The 25,457-nt window shown below is 45.0% G+C and overlaps 1 protein-coding gene across 4 annotated transcripts; it reads left to right on the top strand.

Moving 5' to 3' along the window:
• Positions 1–7,165: 7,165 nt before the first annotated feature.
• Positions 7,166–24,521, top strand: TMEM170A (transmembrane protein 170A). Of its 4 annotated transcripts, none has more exons than XM_042919338.1 (3): positions 7,166–7,459; positions 19,888–19,989; positions 23,273–24,521. In XM_042919338.1, the coding sequence occupies exons 1-3, from the start codon at positions 7,327–7,329 to the stop codon at positions 23,401–23,403; spliced, it is 366 nt and encodes a 121-aa protein (XP_042775272.1). In that variant the 5' UTR covers positions 7,166–7,326; the 3' UTR covers positions 23,404–24,521. The 4 variants fall into 4 exon arrangements, with proteins under 4 accessions (XP_042775272.1, XP_042775271.1, XP_042775273.1 ...); XM_042919337.1 differs by having other exon boundaries at positions 19,888–20,058; XM_042919339.1 differs by lacking the exon at positions 7,166–7,459 and adding an exon at positions 7,509–8,173 and having other exon boundaries at positions 19,888–20,058.
• Positions 24,522–25,457: the final 936 nt, after the last annotated feature.

The raw sequence follows: 25,457 nt of genomic DNA, 5'->3' as shown, positions 1-25,457 counted from the left end.
TTGGAGTTTACAGTCTGTGAAGTTTGACGGGCAGAACACAAAACTGAAGGGACTTGTCCCAGGTGGCACCATGAGGAGGATGGAGGCAGGAGGAGGGTTTTGCTCTGAGGCTACAGCGGGAGGTCGAGGGGTGGATGAGGCTTGCAGAGACCTGTCACTTTTACGAAAGAAGGGCAGATTCTCCCGTTTTACTCGCACTAGGGAAGACCAAGCAGCCATGGCTGGGGCCACAGCTGCGGGCTACAGGAAGCGATGAGCTGACCGAGCCCAGAGTGCAGCAGCTAGAGAGCCTGCTGGATGAGGCTGGTGGGAGGCCTCGGGAGGCCTGGGCAGCAAGCCAGGCAGAGCATGTGGCAAAGCAAGAAGTTGGCATCAGGATCAGTGCCTGGAGGGCAGGTCACAGGGCGACTGTAACCAGATAAATCTGGCCAGGAGACTGGAAGGAAAAAGCCTGCGGGGTGATTGTCTTTCCTTGGTCCTCCCAGGCCAGGCCCTAGACGAGCAGAATACCATTCCTGCCTGCGAGCCACAACACCTGGCTTCGGCTGCAGAGACTTATTAAAGGGACGCTGGGTGTCCAGACGGCTTAGTCCTGAGCTTAGCAAATGAAAATGAGAGTTAGCAAGCACCCAGTAAGTGTTTAAAAGGAAAAGGGGGGGGGGGGAGCGGGGCGGAGCTCACAGACCCTCTGGGAAGAACAGGGCAGCAGATTTGAGCGCACACAAACTTTGGGGCACAGTGTTGGTGTGGGCCTGACAGTTGCCAGAACTTGTGTGCCCGTCACCTCTGGAGATAATGGAGCTGCCCTCACTGTGTGACCTCACACTGTGTGCCCTCACTGTGTGACCTCACACAACATTTGTGTGCCCTCAAATGTTGCCGTCATTTGCCAGAAGGGGTTCTGGAGGCCGCTAGCTTCTTTTTCTCCGCCCAGGTATGGCCTTGGATTGATGGGACCTTAACTGTGGACCCCTATCCTTGCTGCAAAGCAGGCAGGCAAGAGGGAATCTGGCATTTTCTACGTCTTTTCTGGCAGGGAGTAGAGACATATTGACCTTGAAGCTGAAGCTTCAGGACCCCTCACTTAAGGAGCCGTCAAGCTGTAGAAGCTTCAGGCCTCATAAAACCTCCATCTGCTCCTTCACAGTAACATGGGGAAGGTATTTAAACCCCCACATTTGTTAATGGGGATTCTGCAACTTCGAAAGGCTCAGGTCACATAGCTTAATATACAGGACAGACCTCGGGGCGCCTGGGTGGCTCGGTTGGTTGAGTGCATCCGACTCTTGATTTCACTTCAGGTCATGATCTCATGGTCTTGGGATCAAGCCCTGCATCGGACTCTGTGCTGGGAGTGGAACTTCCTTAAGATTCTGTGTGTGTGTGTGTGTGTGTCCCTCTGCCACTCTCCCCTGCTCGTGCTCTCTTTATCTATCTATCTATCTATCTATCTATCTATCTATCTATCTATCTATTGGATATTCGATAGATAGGAGAGAGCTCAAACTCGCATTTCTGACTTCAATGCTTACAGTTCTAACAAACTGAACTGGGATGCAGTAAAGGACCCCACTACCAGCCCGGAGAGCCAGATCATTCCCCTGGTAATGACATAGGTCTCTAGGTGTTAGGGAGCCATCCAGGCATTTGGCTGCAAACATCTCAAGGACCTGAGTGTTGAAGGGTGTGGTAGGCAGTGGGCTGGGGCATCGGGGCCCCTACTATTGGCCCCTTTTCTCCCTGCCTGCCCCTCCCTGTCCTCTGCCCTGTGCTGGCCACTGGGGATAAAAGTAGCCTGCTGGCCCTGCCTGGAAGGATCACAGTGCCAACTGGAGGTGTCAGCCTAGGAATGGTCCTGGACAATGTGGTATGTTCAGGCAAAGAGGGATGAGCAAGATGTTCATGGTACCAGAGGCCAAGAATAGGGAGATACTGATCCCTCGTGGGGCCCAGGAAGGCTTTGGGATGGCTCAGAGCCCAGCCTGATAGTGGCCTCACACAAGTTTCATTTGCCCTTGCTCCGGTCGCAGACCGTATGGATGGCCACCATTAATGGTCTTTGCTCTGTGATTCATCCATTCTGGATGTACACCCCAGATCCCAGAAAGGGGATGACTGGCTCCCAGACCTGGCTCCCTGCATATAGTGTACTCTGGGCAAGCCTCTGGGTGAATGTATATATGCCCGGTGTACCTGGTTCTAAGCAAGGCTGGGGGTGAACCCAGATCAGGTTTCCGGACAAGGACAGGCAGTACCCAGTTGAGTGTTTCAATGAGTCAGGACAGTTCAGACCCTGGAGACATAGTGAGGGGACAGAGCAGTCACAGACCTTGCTCTCGTCGGGAATACAGACCCAAAGTAAATAGTTCCGCAGATAAACCTGCAAACATAAATGTCAATTGTGCTCTAAGAAGAAATAATAAGAATGGGGAGAGGATGACCTACTTTAGTATGGGAAGTCAGGAGGACCTCTTTGAAGAGGAAACACTGATTCGAATAAATGAAGGAAGAATGGGAGCTCATCAAGCATAGAATGAAGAAAAGGAGCCAGATTAAAGACAGGGATTCGTCCCCTTGGAATCAAGTTTCCTTGACAAAATTAAAAAGTCACTCGTGGGTCCAGGCTCATGAGATTAGAGAAGTCCCCAGGAGGTGACCAAGTTTTTGTGTCTATAGTGCAGATTCCTAGAAGTCGAACTGTTGGATCAAGAAGCATTTGTGTCTTAAATGTGAAACTACCAAATTACTTCAAAAATGGAGTACTAACTTAAAGTCTCTGGAATGGTGTCGAGAATGCCCTTATCTTCCTCTCCTACTGACCACCCCCCCCCCCCATCACCTGTAAAGGGGTAAGTCAGTCATTTTCATTTTTACCTACCCAATGGAATATTATCCAGTGATAAAAAGAAATGAGCGATCAAGCCATGAAAAGACACAGAGGAAACCGAAATGCCCATTACTAAATGAAAAAAGCCAATGAAGAAGTTGCATGCTATATGATTCCAACTAATATGACATTCTGGAAAAGTCAGAGCTATGAAGACAGTAAAAATATCAGTGGCTGCCAGGGGTTGGGCATGGGGAAGGGAGGGATGAATGGATGAAGCATAGGGTTTAGGGTCAGTGAAAATACTCTCTATGATACTATAACTATGGGTATATGTCATTATATATTTGTCTAAACCTGTAGAATGTACAACACTAATAGCAAACTCTAAGGTACACTATAGACTTTCGGTGATTCTGACGTATGCATGTAGGTTCATCCTTGGTCACAAATGTACCACTCTGGTGAGTGATATTGATCATGGGAGAGGCTACCAATGTGTGAGGGCAGGATATATATGGGAAACCTCTGTACTTCTCCCTCAATTTTGTTATAAACCTAAAACTGCTCTAAAAATGTTAAGTCTTTAGAAAAAAGAAAAAAAACTGGACCAGAAATACTGGTAGCCTCAGGAGGGAGTGGGAGTCTGCTGAAATGAGAGGGTTTGGCCAACGACACAGAGACTGAAGCAACCACTGCAGAGTGGACTTTGAATTTTCCTGGGGCGGCAGGTCATTCTGCCAATCATGCTTTCTCCCTTGGGGGTAAGATTGGAGAACCTGGCTGGCCCTGCAGTCCTGGTGCCATTCTGATCCGAGTCTTCAAGTCCGCCACACCTCCATTTGCTTGTTCAACACCTGTTATGAAGTGAGCAGTAACCAGCACAAAAGTAGGAAAGAATCACCAGTATTAGGAATGTGTGGGCATAGGGGGGGTGAGTTGCAATTTTTAGTAGGGTGATCAGCGTAGGTCTTGTTGAGAAAGTGACTGACATGTGAGCAAAGTCTTAAAGGAAGTGAGGCAGTTAATTAAGGGGTAACGATAGGTGGAATGTCCCAGAGGAGGAAAGGGACAATACAAAACTCCCAAGGAGGGAACCCATTTGGCATATGGGGAGAACAGCAAGAGGCTAGTGGGTCTGGTCTGGGAGGCCAGAGGAAGAGAGCTAGGAGATGAGAATGCAAGAGAGAGGGAGTCAGATCATGTAGGACTTTGTAGGCCTTGGTGAGGACTTTGGCTTTTCCTTGGAATGAGATGGTGTCCAAGGCCACTCTTGCTCTGTGGTCCTCCTCAAATAACTGTGCATATAATATTATATATGTATGTAACATGTCAGATATTTTTAAAATAATAGATCATTGCACTGCCTATGTTAATATCCTTAATTAGTGTATTGGCTAGTCTTGCAAGTTTCTCAACTGGATCAAGTCAATCGCACTGTGGCCTTCTTCTGTAACTTCGATTTTCCCCTCACCTTTTTATTCCACAGACTCATCATGCTGTTGCTTGCAGCTTTAAGTAACTTATTTCAATGACTGAATAGTATTTTATTGAAAATTATATCACAATTTTGTTAACTCATTCTCGTCTTGATGGACGTCCAGCTTGTTTTCAGCTGTTCGCTGTTACCACGCTACTAGGAACCATCTTGTATGAGCCTCCTGGTGCCAACGCTAGAGGATATTCATCTGGGAGCGAACTTGCTGGATCGTGAGACTCTTCATTCGACATTTTTCCAAAATGGTTGTCAACTTGCTGCTCAGGAGTTCAGTTGCTCTACGACGTCACCAACAACTGCCATTCTCAAGACTTGAAATTTTTTGGCTATTGGGTGGTTGATAAATGATCTCATCGTGACTTCATTTTGGGTTTCACTGATAAATAATGAGGTTAAGCATCTTTTCCTATTTTTGTTGGCAATTTGTGTTTTCTCTTTGATGAGGTACTTATTCAGTTCTTTTGTCCCTTTGTCATTTTCTTACCTGAGTTTCGGGAGTGCTTTATAGATCCTGGATAGTACTCCTTTGCTGCTTACAAAAATATCGCAAATATCTTTTCCCAGTTTGTGGTTTGTCTTTTTGCTGTTTTTATGATAACACTTGAATAACACGTTCTTTTTTTTTTTTTTTTGATTTTTTAATGTTTATTTATTTTTGAGCGAGAGAGATACAGAGTGCGAGCAGGGTAGGGGCAGAGAGAGAGAGACGTACACAGAATCCGAAGCAGGCTCCAGGCTCCGAGCTGTCAGCACAGAGCCTGATGCCAGGCCCGAACTCATGAGCGGTGAGATCATGACCTGAGCTGAAGTTGGACACCCAACCGACTGGGCCACCCAGGCGCCCCCACAAGTTCTTAATTTAAAACAAATTTATCAATCCTTTCCTTTATAATCTTTGATTTTTCTATCTAGTTTAAGAGCTCCTTCACTATTGTGAGGTCATAGCTACATTCAACATTGTCTTCTACAAGTTTTATAGTTCTGCATCTCTCTGTAAGTGAAACAAGTGAGATGGTTGGTAGAGTTCTAAAAAGGAAACAAGCGAAAAATCTAGTTGCTTCCTAATTTTCTTGCAGGCTTGTGTCTCCTGGACTTTGTATTGCCTTTCAGGGTTTTTTTTTTTTCTCATTAAGAGAAGAAAGAGGTACTTTCTTCACCCTGCCATTAAAAATTTGAGCTTCTTAACCATTTAGTCCATAGCTTGAGGTCAATTCCACTATTTTTCCTAGGACACTCTTCTTTCTGTTCTAATCTGGGTAGGTGGCTGCTAGGACTTAGGCACAGAAGTCAGTCTGACACTCCAGGTTAAATCCATGGTTTCTTGTTTTGCACATCTTTCTCTTTCTCGGTCATCACTCCTTAACTTTGCCAGAGGACATACTCAGCTTCCTTAGAAAGGGCACATATGGGGTGCCTGGGTGGCTCAGTCGGTTAAGCGCTGGAGTTTGGCTGAGGTGACGATCCCCCCGGTTCATGGGGCTGATCCCTGAATTGGGCTCTGTGCTGACAGCTGAGCCTGGAGCCTGCTTTGGTTTCTGTGTCTCCCTCTCTCTCTGCCCCTCCGCCTGCCTTGCCCTCTGTCTCTGTCTCAAAAATAAACATTAAAAAATTTAAAAAATTTTAACGTTTATTTATTTTTGAAAGACAGAGAGAGACAGTGTGAGCAGGGGAGGGGCAGAGAAAGAGGGAGACAGAGAATCTGAAGCAGGTTCCAGGCTCTGAGCTGTCAGCGCAGAGACTGACGTGGGGCTTGAACTCATGAACCGTGAGATCATGACCTGAGCCGAAGCCCACACTTAACCGACTAAGCCACCCAGGTGCCCCTAAAAGAATGTTTTTTAAAAGAAAGGGCACATCAAACATACATTTTCTGACTCCTGCAAGTGTAAATGTCATTTTTTTTAACCTCTCAATTCAGAATTTGGGGATAGACTTGTAAATTAAAAATAATGTTTCCTAATGTGATACACTATTGATTGTTATATAACCCTAAAATAATGTTTCTTCCACTTTTTACACACTCTCATGGTCTGAGAAATGTACCAGAAGATAGCATTAAATATTTCATGACTTTTTTTAATACTTACTATTTCCATTTTAGATGTTTCTTGGTTGATGCAAAATCCCAGTTGCAGTGTTGAGGAACGGACATTAGCTCTCAAAACGAAATCTTCAAGAGGGAACTCTAATAAACAATCTTGCTAATGTTCTTGAATTAATATTATGTAAAATACTATGAACTTTGTAAGCAATGCATTTCTTTAAGATTTGTTGACATTTATGTTGAGAGAGAGAAAGAACAAGCTGGGGAAGGGCAGAGAGAGAGGGAAACAGAGGATCCAAAGCAGGCAGGCTCTGTGCTGACAGCAGAGAGCCACATGCTGAGCTTGGATTCCCCAACTGTGGGGTCATGACCTGAGCTGAAGTCAGATGCTTAACCGACTGAGCCACCCAGGCGTCCCTGCAAGCAAGGCTTTTTACTTTAAAGAAAGTTAAGCTTTCAAAAAATTCACTTTCCCTCCAAATATTGGAGGTATTGCTGATGTCTTCCAGCCTCCTTCACCTGGCTGCTGAACCATCTGATTCTCATTGCTAGATCCGTTTGAAATCTACGCGCCGGGTCTGGGGAGGGTATGCAATCCCCCTACTGTCTTATAGGTGGCGCTGCAGAGAAGGGCAGAGCTTCGCACATCCTACTCTGGAGCAGGAGACACTTGCCCAGTAGGGGGCGTAGCCCGTGGGTGCCAGGTTTCGGTGAGCCGTACGCAACGTCAGGGGAGGGAACAATTCTCGCCCCGCCTCTGCCATCTGCAGCGTCCTGTGATTGGAGGAAGGTCCCATCACTTGGCTGAGCCGTTGAGGTGGGAGGAAGAGGGCCCCATCCGAGGGTGACGCTGAGGAGGTAGAGTCAGAGAGCGCTTTGGTCTGTGAGTGAGAGCGAGCGAGCCTCGGCAGCACTTCGGACGCTCCCCCACATCTCTCTGCGGTGAATGGCGGCGGGATGGAGCACGAGGGGAGCGGCGGCAGCGGAGGGTCGGCCGGGCTCCTACAGCAGATCCTCAGCCTGAAGCTCGTGCCGCGGGTGGGCAACGGGACCCTGTGCCCCAACTCCACTTCTCTCTGCTCTTTCCCAGGTACCGGCCCCGCCCCGCCCCGCGCTTGCGCACTCCGCGCTCCGTCGCCGCCGCCCGGCCGGGGGGCGCCCCTTCCCCCGCGGCGGGGTCCTCTCCGCCCGCCTGTCCCACTTTGCCGGCGCTGTATGCCTCCTGGAAGGAGGTTCCCGCTCCCTCGGCGGGGAGCTGGGGGATATAGCTCTTCCTCCGTCGCTTCCCCGCCGGCACCTCTGGCGGACCATTCCGACTCTGCGCTGGGGGCCAGAGCGGAGGGAGCGGCCGCGAGTGGACCCGTCAGTGGAGGGAGCTCGGCCTCCACCCGAGCTGATGTTGCTGTTTGGAGTTTCCAGAAGCTCCAGGGTCAGACCGGGACCCGACAGAGCCCCGGAGGCCGTCGCGCCAACTAGTTAGGGGCTCGAGGCGCCTGGCCCCTGTGGTCCGCGCCGGCCGCGCGGCTCTCGCAGCTCGGACGCCGAACCGTCCCGGCCGGGCTGAGGGGCGGTCGGCACTCCGCGCTGCCCTGGTGTGTAATTTCGCCCCAGCCCCGGGTGCCCCCGGGTTGTCTGCCGATCGCTGTCCCACCTGCGTCCAAGCGCACCCACTCCGCCAGCTTCTCTTTCGAGGAATCACTTTCTGAGACCTGTTGCCGAATTCCCCACTCCCGCGTTCGAGATCTCTGACACAGATGCGTTTTCACTCTCCTTAACGCCCGCCGGAGCTTCTGCTGGGCCTGATGTAAGGGTTTTTTTCCAAATTTATAAGAAGGCAGAAAGCTCTCCGTGCTCAGAAAACTGAGAGGAGGAGAAATGACTGGGGAAGGCTCATAAAGGCTTTGAGGGGAGGGCGCAGTTCTGTGTTGGACCTTTAAAAGGCCAGGAGACAGAACAGTGGCGATGGAAGGGTGAGGTTGGGCTGTCCGGCAAAGGTGACTGGGAGTAAACAATTCGAGAACTGCGCCAGGGACCTGCAAAAGAAGGACGATTGGATTACTTACTGGCTGCAGTCATAAACAAGGCACCTGTGATTTCTCTTCCACGGGGAAGCGACTGCCGGGCGCCGTTCAGTGGACCCCCGGGACTTGGTGTGTATTACCTGCCTAGTAGTTTCCCTGACAGCTTTGTGGGACAGCTGATGATAATAACCACGTTGGGGCAGATGCAGATGTTAGTTTGGAACTCTAGCTAAAATGATAATCTGGCAGCTCCCGTTGTTTCAAAAGGTACTAAGAGCACATTTGACCGTGACAACAAATCTATGGCATTCTGGAGACACTATGAAAAATGCAATGTACACACAGTCTGGAGGTTCTGCTGGACCAGATTAGTCTGTTTTTGTTTCCTTATTTTGAAATTTTCAAACATACTGATACATTGAAGTACTTTACTTCGACTCATTATTAACGTTTTCATTCTTTTGCTTTATCTCTATATGCATATATGTGTGTGTGAATTGTGTATGTACATACATACACACACGCACACAACATTTTTATTTTCTGCAGACCCATTTGAAAGGAAGTTACCGAAGTGATGATGCTTCGTGCCTAATACTTCAGCATGTATCTTTTTTGAAATTTATTTAATTTTTTAATGTTTATTTTTCAGAGAGAGAGAGACAGAGCAGGGGAGGGGCAGAGAGAGAGGGAGGCACAGAACCCAAAGCAAGCTCCAGGCTCTGAGCTCTCAGCACAGAGCCCAACGCGGAGCTCCACCTCACAGACCGCGAGATCATGACCTCAGCTGAATTCTGATGCTTAACCAACTGAGCCACCCAGGCTCCCCACGTAGCTTTTTTCTTTAAAAAAAGCAAACAAACGAAAAAACCCAGATCTAATCCAGGATCACACTGTGCATTTAGTTGCCATGTCTCTTTAGTCTCCGTGAATCTAGAACAGTTAGTCCATCTTTGTTCCTTCACATTTTGAAGAGTCCAGCCTAATTTCATAGAATGTCCTATAATTTAAGTTTATCGATCATTTTTTTCATGCTTACATTCAGATTAAACATTTTTGTTTAGAATCCTATCTATACAGGTGATGTCCACTTCCCAGTGCATTATATCAGGAGACCTTTAGCATCACGGTGTACCTTTACTAACACTGCTGTCAGTAATCATTTGGTGAAGGTGGTGTTTATCGGATCTCTCCACTGAAAGGGTACCTTAATCCTTTTGCGATAAGTCATATGTGAGGTGGTACTTTGGAGCTGAATATTCTCCAGTCTGTCTATCTTTTGGTTGCCTTTTCTTTAAGATTGAGATAAGTGGATTTGGGACAGTAGTTAGACATTATGTCATAGTAGCTATGACAGCTATGAGAATTGTTTTGCTTTCAGAAAGTATTCTGAAAACAGGAAACTGCCACATGGACATGAGTTTATGGGCAGTTCTATTGATATATATATATATATATATATATATATATGTGTATATATATATATATATATATGTGTATATATATATATATATATATGTGTATATATATATATATATATGTGTATATATATATATATATATATGTATATATATATAATTTGGGGGAACTATTCATTCATATTCAGCAAGTATACATTTGGCCCAGTGCAGGCTCTGGGCTTGGGATATAAACATACATGAGATATAGCCCTTGATCTGAAGTTGATCAGAATGGGATGGGTAAACACAGAGCCTCCCTGCTGTGTCTCATCTTTAACTGGACTAATGGATGTTATAGGTACGTGGAGTTTGATCCTTTTCGAGGCACCAAAGCCTGCTTACAGTGAGTTCTATTCATTGACCTGAATCTGGAATTACTTCTGTTTTGGCCTCACAGAAAAGGCTACTTGCACTTTACGACAAGTCAATATGGCAAAATCGTTGCTCTAAAATACTCTGTGGTTTGTCACCATCAGGAAGCTTTGAATTGATTTTTTTAACCTGCATTTGCAATTTAGCCATTTAGATTGCCGCCTAACCCTCCCTATTCCAGGTTGTTCAGATTTCTTTTGTCATCGTTTTTTAGCAAATCTGAAAGGCAGATCTTGTCTTTTAGCAGGAAAGCAGGAACTTTCTGAAGGTAGGAATTTTTATTAATGGCAGTGTTCAAGCGTGTCCTGTGATAGTTAAACTGAAACCTACCTAGGGTTTGGTTGTGCCGTTGCCGGAGCCAAGAATGGGTCACACTCAAGACCAGTTATTTATGCATTCACTCAGTAAGTATTTACTCAAGTGTCTGTTGCCTGCCTATTATTTTCTAGGTACCAAGTAAAGATGTGTAGTGAGCAAAACAAAGGACGATAGAGAGAAAATGAAAGTATGGAAAGGAAGAGCCGGTGTTGTCAGACAGGAGGGAGATAGTAAGTGGCAGGTCTTGTGCGTCAGGTGGGGGAATGCCGTTTTACTTAGGGTCATGAGGAAGCTCTTGATGATGATGCTATTGGAGCTGCAATCTGAAGGACGTGAGGCACGAGCCATGCAGCTGTTGGGAGAAGCTTCTGGACAGCGACACAGCAGGTTCAGAGCCCTGGCTCAGGAGTTTACTTAGGAAACATAAAGAAGGCCACCATGGAGGACGGAAGATTGTGGGCAAAGCAGGGAGGAAGAGGTGAGGTCACCTCCCAGAGGGTGGTGTGGGAGGGTTTTGAGCAGAGGACGGATGGTTTGGCCAACTCCTGAGTGTATAATTCGGTGGTTTTCAGCATCTGCAGAGTTTGCACCCATCATCACAAGTAACTTTAGAATATTTTATCACCCCAACAAGAAACCTCATACTTGGGGCACTGGTGTGGCTTAGTCAGTTGAGCGTCCAGCTCTTGATTTCGGCTGAGGTCATGATCCCAGGGTCGTGGGCTCAGGCCCCACGTTGGGCTCTATGCCGAGCATTGAGTCTGCTTAAGATTATCCATCTTTCTCTCTCTCTCCCTCTACCCCTCTCCCTCGCTTGTGTTTGCGCTCTCTCAGATAAAAAAAAATAGTAATAAAACAACCCCTCACAATATGCTTCATATCCTTTAGCACTGATTTTCTGGCTTTGTGTGAATAGACGGAAGGCCAGATCAGGACCAAGAGGCCGCTGGAGTGAGACAGGCCAAAGGGTTACACTCAGAAACCAGCTGTGAGCAGGCAGTCAGGCAGTGGTGTCAGAAGAGAGGTGACAGCCCGCAGCGGGCAGTCCTGGTGGGAAGGCCATCACTGTTAAGGAGGAGTGGAAAGGTCTCTTGGGGAAAACTCCCTGCTTTCCTTTATTCTCACACTACTCCCACGTTCACCACATTCTGACACCGATCGTAGGGTTTTCTGCACGTCTACCAATTCTGTGACACTAGTTGGGTGTCCTGAAGTTCAGTTCCTACTCTGTCTACCTGGAGTTAACACTAGATCCCACAGGTAAAGGGCTCAGTTTCCCCAGTTTGTATGCCAGTCAGAAGTCTAGGTGGGTGGCTGTGCTTCTGACCGGCCGGCTCTAAGTTGGAGGTTCCTATGACCCTCTTCCTTGGTTCAGTTAATTTTCTAGAGTAGTTCACAGAACCCAGGAAAATACTTTAGCTACTAAATCACCAGTTTATTACACAGAATATTGAAGGATACAAATGAACACCAGATAAAGAGTTACATAGGGTGAATTCAGAAGGGATTCTGAACAAAGGAGCTTCTGTCCCTGTGGAGCTGGGCCTGCCACCCTCCCAAGACGTAGGTGTAGTCACCAAACCCGGAAGTTCTCTGAACTCCCTGCTCTGGGGATTATATGGAGGATTAATCACGTACGCGTGATTGATTATTAACTCCACTTCCAACCCTTCTCCCTTTCCAGAGGATGGAGGATGGGGCTGAAAGTTCCATGCTTATAATCATGGCTTTCTGGTGACCATCCTGGAGCCTACCAAGAGTGCCTTCTGCGAACAAAAGAGGTGCCTGGAAATTCCAAGGGATTTGGAAGTTCTGTGTTAGAAACCAGGGTCAGAGAGTAAATATTAGGGGGTGCCTGGGTGGCTCAGTCAGTTGAGGGTCCTGTCATGATCTCACAGGTGCATGAGTCTGAGCCCCGCGTCGGGCTCTGCGCTGACAGCTCAGAGCCTGGAGCCTGCTTCAGATTCTGTGTCTCCTTTTGTCTCTGCCCCTCCCCCTGCTCATGCTCTGTCTCTCAAAAATAGATGTTTAAAAAAATAATAAAAGACTAAATATGAGAACAGAATATTTTCTAGCACCATTATTTTTTTCTTAAAAATTTTTTTAAATGTTTGTTTATTTGAGAGGGGGGTGCGGCAGAGTGCAAGAGGAGGAGGGGCAGAGAGCAGGCTCCAGGCTCTGAGCTTTCAGCACAGTGCCCGATGCAGGGCTCGAACTCACAAACCGTGAGATCATGACCTGAGCCGAAGTTGGACACTTAAGCAACTGACACTTAGCACCATTATTTAAAGGGTTTTAGGAGCTCTGTCAGGAACTGGGGGCAGTAACCGATATATATGTATTTGATTTTGCAGGGGACCAGAGGGGACCATGGTGGGTAGGTGGGGTTCAGTAAGAGAGGGGTCTCACAGTGGGCAGTGTGGAGAGATGTAGGCTGATGGGCAATTAGTGTGAAGGCAGTCCAGCACTGAGTTGCCAGCACCAGGTAGGACTACAGTTCCCAGGTTCCCTTAGAACCCTGGCTTCAGAGAAGCTGAGCTTGTTCATTCGCTTGTTTGACGTAACATAAGATAGAGTGGGGCCAGCTAAAAGGATGGCTGAGTGCTGAGCCTCACCCTGCCCACTTGGCTTAGGCTTCTTCTGCTACTCTGACTGGGGCCTGGTTGGTCTTGAGGCCTTGCTTAGAAATTGGTTGACTCAGTTGTGGAGATTAGATAGGGAGCCAGCCATTACAAACCCTTTCCGTTAATAAAGAACTCACCTAGAGGAATCTGCAGTCTGTGTGGCTTATCCCTTTAACTGAACCGTCTGTCTGAAAAACAGATTCTTAAAGGTAATAAGCTCCTTGTGGACAGCATGTTTGTCTTGTTTTGTTTCACTCAAGTGCCTGACATAGGGGACGGGCTCAGTAAATACTTGATTGTTGAAAGAATAAACTCTTGGCGCTTGTATTCGTTTGCTATTGGCACAGTAACAACTTACCACAATTTAGTGGCTTCAAACATCGTAGAGTTCTGGAGGCCTGAAATCCAAAATGGGTCAGCAACGCTACCTTCCTCTGAAGGTTCTAGGAAGAATTGGTTTTCTTGCCTCTTCCGTCTTCTACAGGTCACCTGCATTCCTTGCCTCTCGCCCCCTTCCTTCATCTTTAAAGCCAGAAGCATAGCATCTTCCAAGCACTCTGTCTCCAACCCTCCTGCCTCCTCCTACAAGCACCCTTGTGATTACATTAGGCCCACTTGGAAAAGCCAGTCTACTCACCTATCCCAGGACTCCTAACCTAATCACCTCTGCACACTGCCTTTGCCACCTATTCATGGGCTCTGGGGATGAGTGTGTAGACATCTTTGGAGCCCAGTCTGTCACCAGTGCTTAATCTGATTGCCCCTTATAATTTTTTGTTGCAGATTAATTTTCTGATTTATACTTCAACATCAGGCAGTGCTAGGACTTCAGCCGTCAGAGTAAGCAAAGCTGAAGATAATTCGCTTGATTTGAAATAGTGAACAGAGAAATACTGTAAGATATGTAGACACAGATTTTTGACAGCATATTGAACCGAAGAAATGAAAGTACTATATGATGATCCATAAGTAGCTATTACGTAGATAGCAAATTAAGATGCAGTAGGCTAAAGGGAAATCGCTTAGTTTTTTTTTAAGTGTTTTATTGATTGGGGTTTGCCTTTGCTATTAAGAGTCCTTTAATAATCTCATCCATCTGAAAAGTGTTTTATAAACTAGACTACTCACCTAACATAATAAAGCCCTTTTTTTCCTCCTTAGTGTGACTTAAGTGATGTTCTCTAAGATTTGTAGGCACTGATGGAGCTAATGGATGCAGCTCAAGGTTGTAGGAGGGTGCGTGCGGTATGCTTCCCCTTCTCAGAAACTCCGAAAGTGCTGACCTGCTGTGCCACACCTTGTTTACAAATAGGCTTCTCAGCTTTCAGGAAAATTGAGATGTGGGTTGGTAGCCTAGCAGTCCTCCTCAGGCAGGTGCTGTGCACCAGGAAAATAGGGAAGGAGTGAGGGTTGGTGTTTTAGGCTGCTGTAACAAAATGCCATAGGGTGAAGTGTTTTTTTTTTTAAATTTTTTTTTAATGTTTTTATTTATTTTTGAGACAGAGAGAGACAGAGCATGAGCAGGGGAGGGGCAGAGAGAGGGAGACACAGAATCCGAAGCAGGCTCCAGGCTCTGAGCCGTCAGCACAGAGCCCGACACGGGGTTCGAACTCACAGACTGTGAGATCATGCATGACCTGAGCTGAAGTTGGACGCTTAACCGACTGAGCCACCCAGGCGCCCCTAGGCTGAAGTGGTTTAAGTGGCTCAGTCCGTTAAGCTCCTGACTCTGGCTCAGGTCATGGTCTCACGGTTTGTGAGTTTGAGCCCCACGTTGGGCTCTGTGCTGACAGCTTAGAGCCTGGAGCCTGCTTCGGATTCTGTGTCTCCCTCTCTCTTGGTGCTCCTCCCCCACCCGTACTGTCTCTCTTTATCTCTCAAAAATGAATGAACTTTAAAATATTTTTTTAAAAATAAAAACTTATTTTCTCACAGTTTTGGAGCCTGGATGGCCATGCTGTGGTGAGGGCCCTCTTAGGCTGCCTTCTTGCTATGTCCTCACATGGCAGGGAGAGAGAGTGAGAGACGGAGAGAGAGGTCTCTCTTCCTTTCTCATCAGGCCTCGATCCTCTCGGACCCCCTTTCATGCAGTTATCAATTTGGTATGTCTCTGGCAGATCAAGGCCCCACCTCCCAGCTCAATGCCCTGATGGTGCCATGGCGTCCAGTATGAAGCCAGGCTCCAGCACCGCCTTGAGTTGCTCCTGAGAGCAGTGCTTACCTCTAAAACTTGGGGAGCTCCAGCAGGGCCCGAGAGTAGTATCGGCTCAATGGCGGGGTCTGAAGTCCGTTGTGGCAGCCAGCAGCCAGCAGCCAGAATGGCAACTGCTCTGAGTTCTTAGAGGCAGATTTTGCATCCCATTGTCCACCCTGGGACGCTGGCGTTCCCGGTGCCGTCATAGAATTTCACACGCTCGGTGGTGGGATAGAGGTCAGAGTCTCCACGTGATTTGGGGAGTAGCTGGTAAGGACTGTGGGATTGAAGATGAGGTTACTGCTTTGGAAGGGGACAGCATGGTTCTGTGCCATGGCGTGGGGTCAAGCTGGCAGCGGTGGAGTACGAGGGGGCTTAGGCTGAAAAGACCAAGCTGCTGTCACTGAGCCAGGGTGCAGGAGAGGTGTGTGGGCACCAGAGCTCTGGCGGGGGCACACGTATTCGAGGGGCGGTTTCTGGACACTATCTTTTTACATATATTAGCTTTTTATGTTACATATATTTAGTTTTTAAGTTTGGGACCTTACTATTTAATCACTTTATGCCCCATATTTCATGATCTAACTTGGCTTAGCAGAATTTGGCAAACCCTGTCAAACAGACCAGTTTCAACAGTATTATGAAATTTTTCTGAAGATAGATCTTGTTCGGCGGGGGGTAAAAAAAAAGTCTCACAAACGGTTTGAAACTTTTTATAGCAATCTGTTTTTCACCAGAGCAAAAGTGCCAAAACACCCTCAGTCGTTTGTTATTTTTAATAAGCATTGAGCCCTAGATGGGGCACACCTGACACTTTCATTCAAAGCATGAACTAGGTGTCCTAATTCAGGTGTGTGTCGAATATAGTGTTAATTGAAGCTTTAGGTGAGTCAAAATGAGCAAAGAATTAGTATAGCCACCGGTGACAATGCCAAGGGTGGCTTGGGGGCATTTGGCTCCCACCCACAACAAGAATAAGAAATTGGGAAGGAAACATGCACAGCAGTAATTCTTTTTTTTTTTTTTTTTTTTTTTTTTTTTTTGAGCGTGAAGAGTGAGTGGGGGAGGGACAGAGAAGGAGAGGATCCCAAGCAGGCTCCGTGCTGTCACTTGGGAGTCCACCTCACGGGGATCGATCTCAAGAATTGTGAAATCACAATCAGAACTGAAATGGAGTCTGACGATCAACTGCCCAACTGTCTGAGCCCCCCGGCGCCCCCGCCCAGCAGTCATTCTTATGACTGCTTCAGATGCAGCTTCAGATACAGCTTGGAGAAGAGCCCCTGGTCCTGCCCTTCCCGCTCTCCACGCTCCCCAAGCCAGTTAGTGCTCCTCATCGTTTCTGTAATTGTTCATTCCAATCCCACCAACCTTCCCAAACTGTTCTTTTGGAAACAAAAGCCTTTTTTCTTCTTTTTCTACTTTCTTTTAATAATAATTCTGTAAAAGCCAGTAAGCAGCTAGAAAAGCTTTTTAAGAAAAATCAAAGTAAAAAGTGAATTGTCATTAGCCCTACCCCAACCTATCCCACCCCCCCCAGAAATAAGGCTCTTTTGTAGCTTGCCAGCATGGAGCATGCATGGGGCCCAATAGGGCTCTGCCCCAGCCCCCACTGGCACTGTGGGCTCTGGCAAGTTCCTTCCCTCCCTCTGCCTCTGTTTCCTCAGCCAAGAGCCAGGGATATCATGTGCCTCACAGAGTTGTTTAGAAGATTGCACTGGTTAAGATTTGTAAAGCACTTAGAACAGCGCCTGCACATGTCCTCAATATTTATTAAGTACACCTACATCCAGACTGTTTTCCGAATTCATAGACTTACGCACTCGTTCGTTTCTTTTGTTTTTATAAAAACAGACTCTTCTGTACACTCTTCTGGAACTTGTTTTTTTTTTTTTTTTACTTCCCACTGTGGCTTGGGCATCTTATCCCATCAGTATATAAAGATCTATCCCATGTTTTTACGTGGTAGTATAATGTTACAGTATGTAGGGGCGCCTGGGTGGCCCAGGCGGTTAAGCATCCAACTTCAGCTCAGGCCATGATCTCACGGTTCATGAGTTCGAGCCCCGTGTTGGGCTCTGTACTGACAGCTCAGAGCCTGGAGCCTGCTTCGGATTCTGTGTCACCCTCCTCCTCTGCCCCTCCCCCACTTGCACTCTGTGTGTGTGTCTCTCTCTCAAAAATAAAAAAAAATTTTTTTTAAATGTTACATTATATAGCTGCACCCAAACATGTTTGACAAGCCCTACACTGATGGACGTACAGTTGGCATCTAGTCTTTGCCATTACAGACAATGCTGCCGGGAACCCCTCGTTATCTCTGGCCTTGCCTGCATGTGTATTCCTGTTGGATGTATTCCTGGAAGTAAAGTCTCTGTGGCAAAGGTGTGCACACTGGACTTTCTTGGATACACCCTTCTAAATTACCCTCCAGAAAGGTTTTCTAGTTTGTACTCCTATTGGGAGTGTAAGGTGGGGCCTGTGAAATAGCGTCTGGACAACCCTTTACTGCTCAAAACCTTTAATGGTACTTTTAGGGCTTTCACACTGAAGTCTTTAGTCTGGCCTTGAAAGCCCACCATAGTGTGACCCCATCTGTCTTTGGAGCTTTTTTTTTTTTTTTTTTTAAGTAGTCTCCACGACCAATGTGGGGCTTAAAGTCATGACCCTGAGCTCAAGAGTCACATGCTGTACTGACTGAGCCAGTTAGGCGCCCCTATCTTTGTAGCTTTAACTGCTTTTAATCTTATAAACCCTCTGTTTTAGTCAGGACACTCGTTTTTACTGAGGGAAGTTTTGCCCCAGGAGGACATCTGGCAAAGTCTGGAGATAATTTTGATCATTGCAACTGGGGGGAGGCCAGTACTGGCATCTAGTGGGGAGAGGCTAGGGTGCTGCTCCGTGTCCTGCGATGCACAGGACAGCCCCCCACAACAAAGGGTTAACTGGTCCCGATGTCGGTAGTGCTGTGGTCCAGAATCTCTAAGTTTAAGCTGTTGACTGGTCTCTGAAACTGCCTGTTACTTACCTGCTCCTAACGCAAGGATGGACAATATATTTTATCTCACATGACACCTTCATTGTATCCATGTGGGTAGCTAAGGGGCTATTTTGAGAATTCTGAAGGCTTGCCTGGGCTCACTGAGGGGAATTGCTCTGTCTGCTGTTTACCAGATTGCAAAGTCTTGAGGGCAGGGTGGTATCTCCTCCTTTTTTGTATTTTCTGAGGTGGCTCATGCATAGGTTTTTAGACATAGTTGCTGATCATATATTTTAATGTTGCCTAAATTACAGTCATCTTAAAAGTCAATTAGACATTCTCCCTAGGAACTAGTTGCTCTAACCTGCCCCCTCACTTATGTGCCGTTTGTCTCTAAGGCAGACATTTATATTTTCTGGTATTTATTTCATATCTTAAAGAGCTTTGCTATTCTAAGACGTGATGGCCTGATATGAATTTATGTATGTATGTGTGTATGTATGTATGTATTTAGGACCTTGATCCGTGGTAACCTATATTAAAAACATTGATGACTTACATGTAACACCCAGTGCTCATCACAAGTATCCTCCTTAATGTCCGTTACCCGTGTAGCCTGTGCCCCACCCACCTTCCCTTCAGCAACTCTGTTCTTTATAGTTAAGAATAGTTACGAGTCTCTTATGGTTTGCCTCCCCTTCTGTTTTTATCTTATTTAATTTTTCCTTCCATTACCCTGTGTTCCTTTGTTTTGTTTCTTAAATTCCACATGAGTGAAATCATATGGTATTTGTCTTACTCTAACTTACCTCGCTTAGCATAATGTACCCTAGTTCCATCCACGTCACTGCAAATGGTGAGATTTCTTTTTTTTTTTTTTTGATGGCTGAGTAGAAAATGATTGTTGTGGAGTACCTGGGTGGCTTGGTCAGTTGTGCATTCAGCTCTTGATTTTGGCTCAGGCCATGATCTCATGGCTCATGAGCTCAAGCCCCACATCAGGCTCTGAGCTAACAGTGCAATGCCTACTTGGCATTCTCTCTCTGTCTCTCTCTCTCTCTGTCGCTCTCTCTCAAAATAAAAAAAAATTTTTAACTTAAAAATAATTTAAAAAAAGGAAATGACTGTTGAATGAATAAAACTGTAAAGCTTTTCCATCGTAGAAGTCTAAAATGACTGATCATTTTAGGGGTTGACCAAGTTCTTCTGGAAATGGCCAGATAGTAAATATTTCAGACTCTGCAGGCCATGTGCTCTTTGTCACTGTTTCAGTTCTGCTCTTGTAGCTTGAAAGCAGGCCTAGACAAGATTTAAATGAATGGGCATGGCTGCGTTCAGTGAGAGTTTATGCACAAAACCAGGTGGTGGCCTGAAGGCCGTGGTTTGCTAATCCCTCTAGAACCATCAATATTTAGATATTTGACTGCTGAACCTACCTGGCACCTGGATGGCTTTGAAAATGAAATAAGCGGGCATGATGAGGAGCCCTTGGTAATTCCTGTACTAGGAAAGTCTGTGACTTGTGACCTTTCTTTGCTTTTCCTTGTAGAGATGTGGTATGGTGTGTTCCTGTGGGCACTGGTGTCCTCTCTCTTCTTCCATGTCCCTGCTGGATTACTGGCCCTCTTCACCCTCAGACATCACAAATATGGTAGGTTCATGTCTGTAAGCATCCTGTTGATGGGCATCGTGGGACCAATTACTGCTGGAATCTTGACAAGTATGTTAGACATTAAAATACCAGTCATACGTTTCCTATGACTAGTCGCTTAATTTCAGGACCCATTTTAGAAACATGTCTGTGTGAAATGAAGAACAAAGGGTGGCTTTTAACCATGGGCGCTTTCTTTAGCGTACTGTTTTTCTCTTATCTCTAACCCCCGCCTCCCCCTCCTATGATTTGGCTAACATCTTTGACTTCCTAAGTTGTATTTTCTCTCACTGGCTTCAGATAAGCCATGTGAGGCTTTTGAGATGTAGTAAAACTACATTTTGAAATCTAGTAAAAGGTGTTTATCTTTTTGGAAGCTACTGCTCCTTTCTTGTCAGCTGTCAATTGACTGATGGCATCGAAAGATTGTTGACGAGGTCCTTCTCCTCACTCAGGATGAATAATAATTTTTTAAGGATGGAAGAGTAATTCTAGTTCAGAAAAGTACCTGATTTGGGGCACCTGGGTGGCTCAGTAAGTTGAGCATCCGACTTCAGCTCAGGTCATGATTTCATGGTTTGCAAGTTCGAGCCCCACCCGGGGTTTGCTGCTGTCATTGTAGAGCCTGCTTCAGATCCTCTCTAACCTCCCCTCTCTGCCCCTCCCCCACTTGTATTCTTTCAAAAAATTTTTTTTTTAATGAATGGTACCTGATTTGTCTTCTGGTTATTTTTTTCCCCTGTCAAAACTTTCTGAATAAGAATTGGAGGGGCCCCTGGGTGGCTCAGTCAGTTGAACGTCAGACTTCAGCTTGGGTCATGATCTCATGGCTTGTGGGTTCGAGCCCCATGTCGGGCTCTGTGCTGACAGCTCAGAGCCTGGAACCTGCTTCAGATTCTGTTTCCCTCGGTCTCTGCCCCTCCCCCGCTCTCTCTCTCTCTCTCTCTCTCTCTCTCTCTCTCTCAAAAAATAAATAAACATTTAAAAATAAATTGGAATAACACAGGCACCTGGGTGGCTCAGTCGGTTGAGCTTGGCTTCAGCTCAAGTCATGATCACACAGTTCGTGGGTTTGAGCGCCTCATCAGGCAGGCTCTGCTGACAGCTCAGACCCTGGAACCTGCTTCAGATTTTGTGTCTCCCGCTGTCTCTGCCCCTCCCCCGCTCATGCTCTGTATCTCTCTCTCTCTCTCTCTCTCTCTCTCTCAAAAATGTTAAAAAAATTTTTAAAGAACTGGAATAACAAATTATAAATTGTTTTTACTTGTTTTTGGCTTTTGCTGATATCATAAGGATGAGAATCAGTTTAGGTCATTTTTAAGCTCATGATTAAATATAAATATATTTTATATAAATTAAAAGCTCCAGAAACCAAAACTAAAAACACTCCATTATCACATCCCTAAGTGAAAACCTCAGTTTGCATTTTGGTATATGCTTTCAGACTTTTTTCCAGGTGCATATGTAAACATAAATACATGCTGAAAAGATAGAAACACAACATTCCTGCTAATTTGTAATTTTTGTGTGAGTGTGTGCATTTAAGCCTTGAGCTCTAAATAGAACTGCCCCTCTGCCTTTTCTTTGACTTGAGGTTTTTTTTTTTTTTTGAGGACAAAGTGGCCTCATTTCTTTGTGTTCTGTAGGTGGCGAAACCTTTGTGATAACAGGAGGAGGAGGCCAGTTTTCTCCTGTCTGCATTAAGGTGTTTCCATAACTGGCTTTATATAGTATTTTTAACTGTATCACCTGCTGCTGCTCTTTAGAGACCCTCTGTTCCAGTTTCCTTATTGGATTACTGGCTCCTAGGAGCTGTCTCAGATTTCTCATCAGTAAAATAAGCATAATTCTACCCTCCTCAGATGCTGTGTGATGATAAAAGGAAATAATGTTTATTTAAAGTACTTAACGTAATACTTAACACTTAGGAATCGTGCAATAAACGTGTCCATTCTCTCTTTAAGACTCTGGTGAGTAGAGTCCATTTCCTTCCCATTTTACTGCTCCTCCTGGTTTGCTTTTTTTTCGTTCTTCCCTTCTTCGTCATCTAGGCCCCACCTTAGGGCCTACTTCACGTTTCTTACACTGCTTTCTACCCACCCACTCGTTTGGGAGCTAAATTATGAAGGGGCCCGATGCAGCAGGTGCCTTGCAGATGTTAATGACACCGTACGTATGCATAGGCACTGGAGGTGGGCATTTGAAAGTCACAGATGTTCCAGGCAACCAATACAGATACTGGTTAATTTGCTCTTTCTTCTTCTTCGAATTTGTTAATATGTTTTCATATCACATGTGTAAAATGTGTAGGCATTTGATTGAGATGCTGTATGTTGTCTTGTATTATTCAAAATCTGTTTCATGCTGTGCTTTCTCTGTTCCAGCTTGATCTGAGTATCACGAGAATAGGGATCTTAGAAAACATAGAGGCAAATACCTGTTTGCAGGAATGAACACACTGACCAAGGAGGATTCTGTTTGGAGTGGTCTTTGAGAGGAGGGTCATCTGGGAACTTTGGATCTATTATTGTCAAACTAATGAAATCTTGGCTCTCTCAATACAATGCTGAGTCCCTGTAACAATTCATCTGGGTTTCTAGGGAGGTACAGATGTTTGTGTTTGGTTTACTCCGTTTCTAGAAAGTTGTGGTGACTTAACGTAATAAAGACGATTAATGATGTGGGGAACAGGAAGGACCCCCTTAGCACCTCTGGCCTCATGCCCTTTGAATTAGTAACAACTTCATAAACGTAGAGTCACCCTTTCCTTTTCCCTCTGCTGCTCGTCCGTCCACTTTGGGAGGGGAGCTGAGTACAGTAGAAGGCAGAGTGGGCGTCTCTGGCTTTTTCTGAAATATTTCTTGTTCAGTTTCCCTGGAAAGTTTCATTGGCATTCATTACCAAAATTTTATTAGGTACCTGTTAAATGCTAAGCATGGCAAATAAGAGATGTTTTTGTGATGAGTTTGTAATCAGGTCACGTGGAAATTTGTGATTTGGGTTATGATTTCCAGATTATTTTATTCAGTAAATCCAGGAGACTCCATTTTAAGGACTCACTTTTCAACGTCTGAAAGCACTAATCAGTAATTTATAAGTCATATGGAGAATACTTAAAATCTAGAGAAAAGTATAGGGAGAATAAGACATTTCTATGATATTTAAATTTTAACGTAAAAAAATCTGGAATATTCTACTTAGGGTAGGATTTTAAGTACTGTATTTTCCTTATTATATTAACCTTGATTTTTTTTTTTTTTAACACTCTTGAATTTTTAAACAGGTGCTGCAATTGCTGGAGTGTACCGAGCAGCAGGAAAGGAAATGATACCATTTGAAGCCCTCACCTTGGGCACCGGACAGACATTCTGTGTAGTAGTGGTCTCCTTTTTACGGGTTTTAGCTACTCTATAGCGAACACCCTTATACCCCGATGGCAAACCTCAGTTTTACAGAATCCTCAAAAAGAATACATTATGGAATGTAGTGTTTTCTTAATTCTTCAAATGGAAGAAACGGATGAAGAAATACGTGTGAAGAATGACATTTCAGCCCTTTCTGCGATTTGAAGCTCCAGGAATTGAAGATCTTACTGGACTCTTATTGTTCTCAACCAAAACAAATCAAGTGGGTTTTTTTTTGGGGGGGAGGGGGGGGGGCGGTATTTAAGTAGTTTTACAGGTGCACCTTTACCCAAGCTAGGTCAACAATGCTTCTAGATTGACATCCTTTGCACTGAAATGTATAATAATATGTGAGAAAATGCAATGTTGCCTATAACAGAGAAACTATGAAAAATACTGGTTTCTTTCCGAACAGAGTATACCATACTAAAACCTTATTTAATCTAATCTTGATTAGAATTTGGCAGACTCTTCTTTTGCTACATCTTCATGACAGTAAGTGCCAAGTAGGTTTTGGTTGAGTAGAGCTTTGAGAACAAATTTGGTGAAACAGAACAGGAAAAAACCCTACAACACAAGTAGTGGCTTCAGTTCCACTGCTGAAAGAAAAGAAGATGATGTGACATTTTATGGAGAACTATCTTGACCTCTGATTACTTAAGATATTTTAAGAGATGTGAATCTATTGTTTTGTACATTTTATCAGAATAAGCTAGCTTACTGAGACTTTTTTGCCTCCCAAGTTCCTGTACCCCTTTTCTTGTCACTTTCATTCTCTTGATTTTGGTTAATTGGAAATAGACTCTATTAAATAGCTTGAGTTCAAAATTTTAAGCCAGATTGGTTAGGATGCTGTTTGGACAGTGAGGTACCAAAAAAATTGTTTTTTGTTTAAACATTGTTACAGTTTTTCTTAGTGACTTTAGTTGAAATTGTTGAAATGTAGCTTAAACTAGGGTAAAGGTTATTGATTTCTTAGTCTTAATATGGTTACCACTTTTACAGTATTGGGGGTCACTCCCAGAAAGTGCCTAAAATTTAATTTTCAGATATACTTCCACATTTTACATTTCCCTTCAAGAGACTCTATTTCCTTACAGAGAATTAAACATCGTTTCTTTAACCCAATTTTAGCTATCTTAGTTTTTCTTCTGCCTAAATTGCTTTTTTATTAAAATGTCTGAAAACTGTGACCTTCAAAAGAAAAAGGATAGCAAAAATTAGATATCTAAATTGATCCTTACCACCTAACTGCGTTGTATGGAATACAGTCATTCTGTTTTCAGAATAGTTTCTGATTCATTAAACCTGATGTTTTTAAAGGAAAGTTTTCATTGTGACAGTAAGGCTAACAGCCCATGAGGTCATGTACACACAAACAATATCTATTCCATTTAAAGCAATATGCCCTCCAGCTTCTGATTAAAAATAGCCTGGAAGATGAACTTATCAGGGAAAGTCAAAGAGGAAAAATTACAAAGAGGTCACAAAATTAACTGGAGATTTCCTTCTAACTAATAGGCCATTAGACCAGTTATCAAAATTACAGTGACATATATTCAGACTAGGTGGAAAATTACAAGAAGACTTGGAATGCCAGCAAATGTTTTTATACATTCCCCAAGTTTTCTTTCCAATGCTCAAATCTTTCTTTCAGGCAAATGTAGCCTTTTTTTTTTTTTTAAGAGATTGTATTTTTAAGTAATCTCTACTTAAAAATTGAGCCCCAACATGGGGCTCAAACTCACAACCCTAAGATCAAGAGTTGCTTGCTCCACTGGCTGAGCCAGCCTGGTGCCCTATAAATAAGACTCCTTTTTCCAGTTCAAGGAGCTGTGATTTTTGCAAAGTAGCCCTTCAATTTAAGACACTTGGGGACAGGGGTGCCTGAGTGGCTCAGTCGGTTGAGTGTCTGACTCTTGATGTTGACTCAGGTCATCATCTCACGGTTTCTGGGTTCAAGCCCTGCTTTGGGCTCCTCACGGAGCCTGCTTGGGATTCTCTCTCTCTCTCTCTCTCTCTCTCTCTCTTTCTCTCTCTCTTTCTCTCTCTCTCCCCCCTCCT

The sequence above is a fragment of the Panthera leo genome, chromosome E2 (genome assembly GCF_018350215.1).
Source record: "Panthera leo isolate Ple1 chromosome E2, P.leo_Ple1_pat1.1, whole genome shotgun sequence".
NCBI lineage: Eukaryota > Metazoa > Chordata > Mammalia > Carnivora > Felidae > Panthera > Panthera leo.
This window is presented reverse-complemented; position numbering and strand designations above follow the sequence as displayed.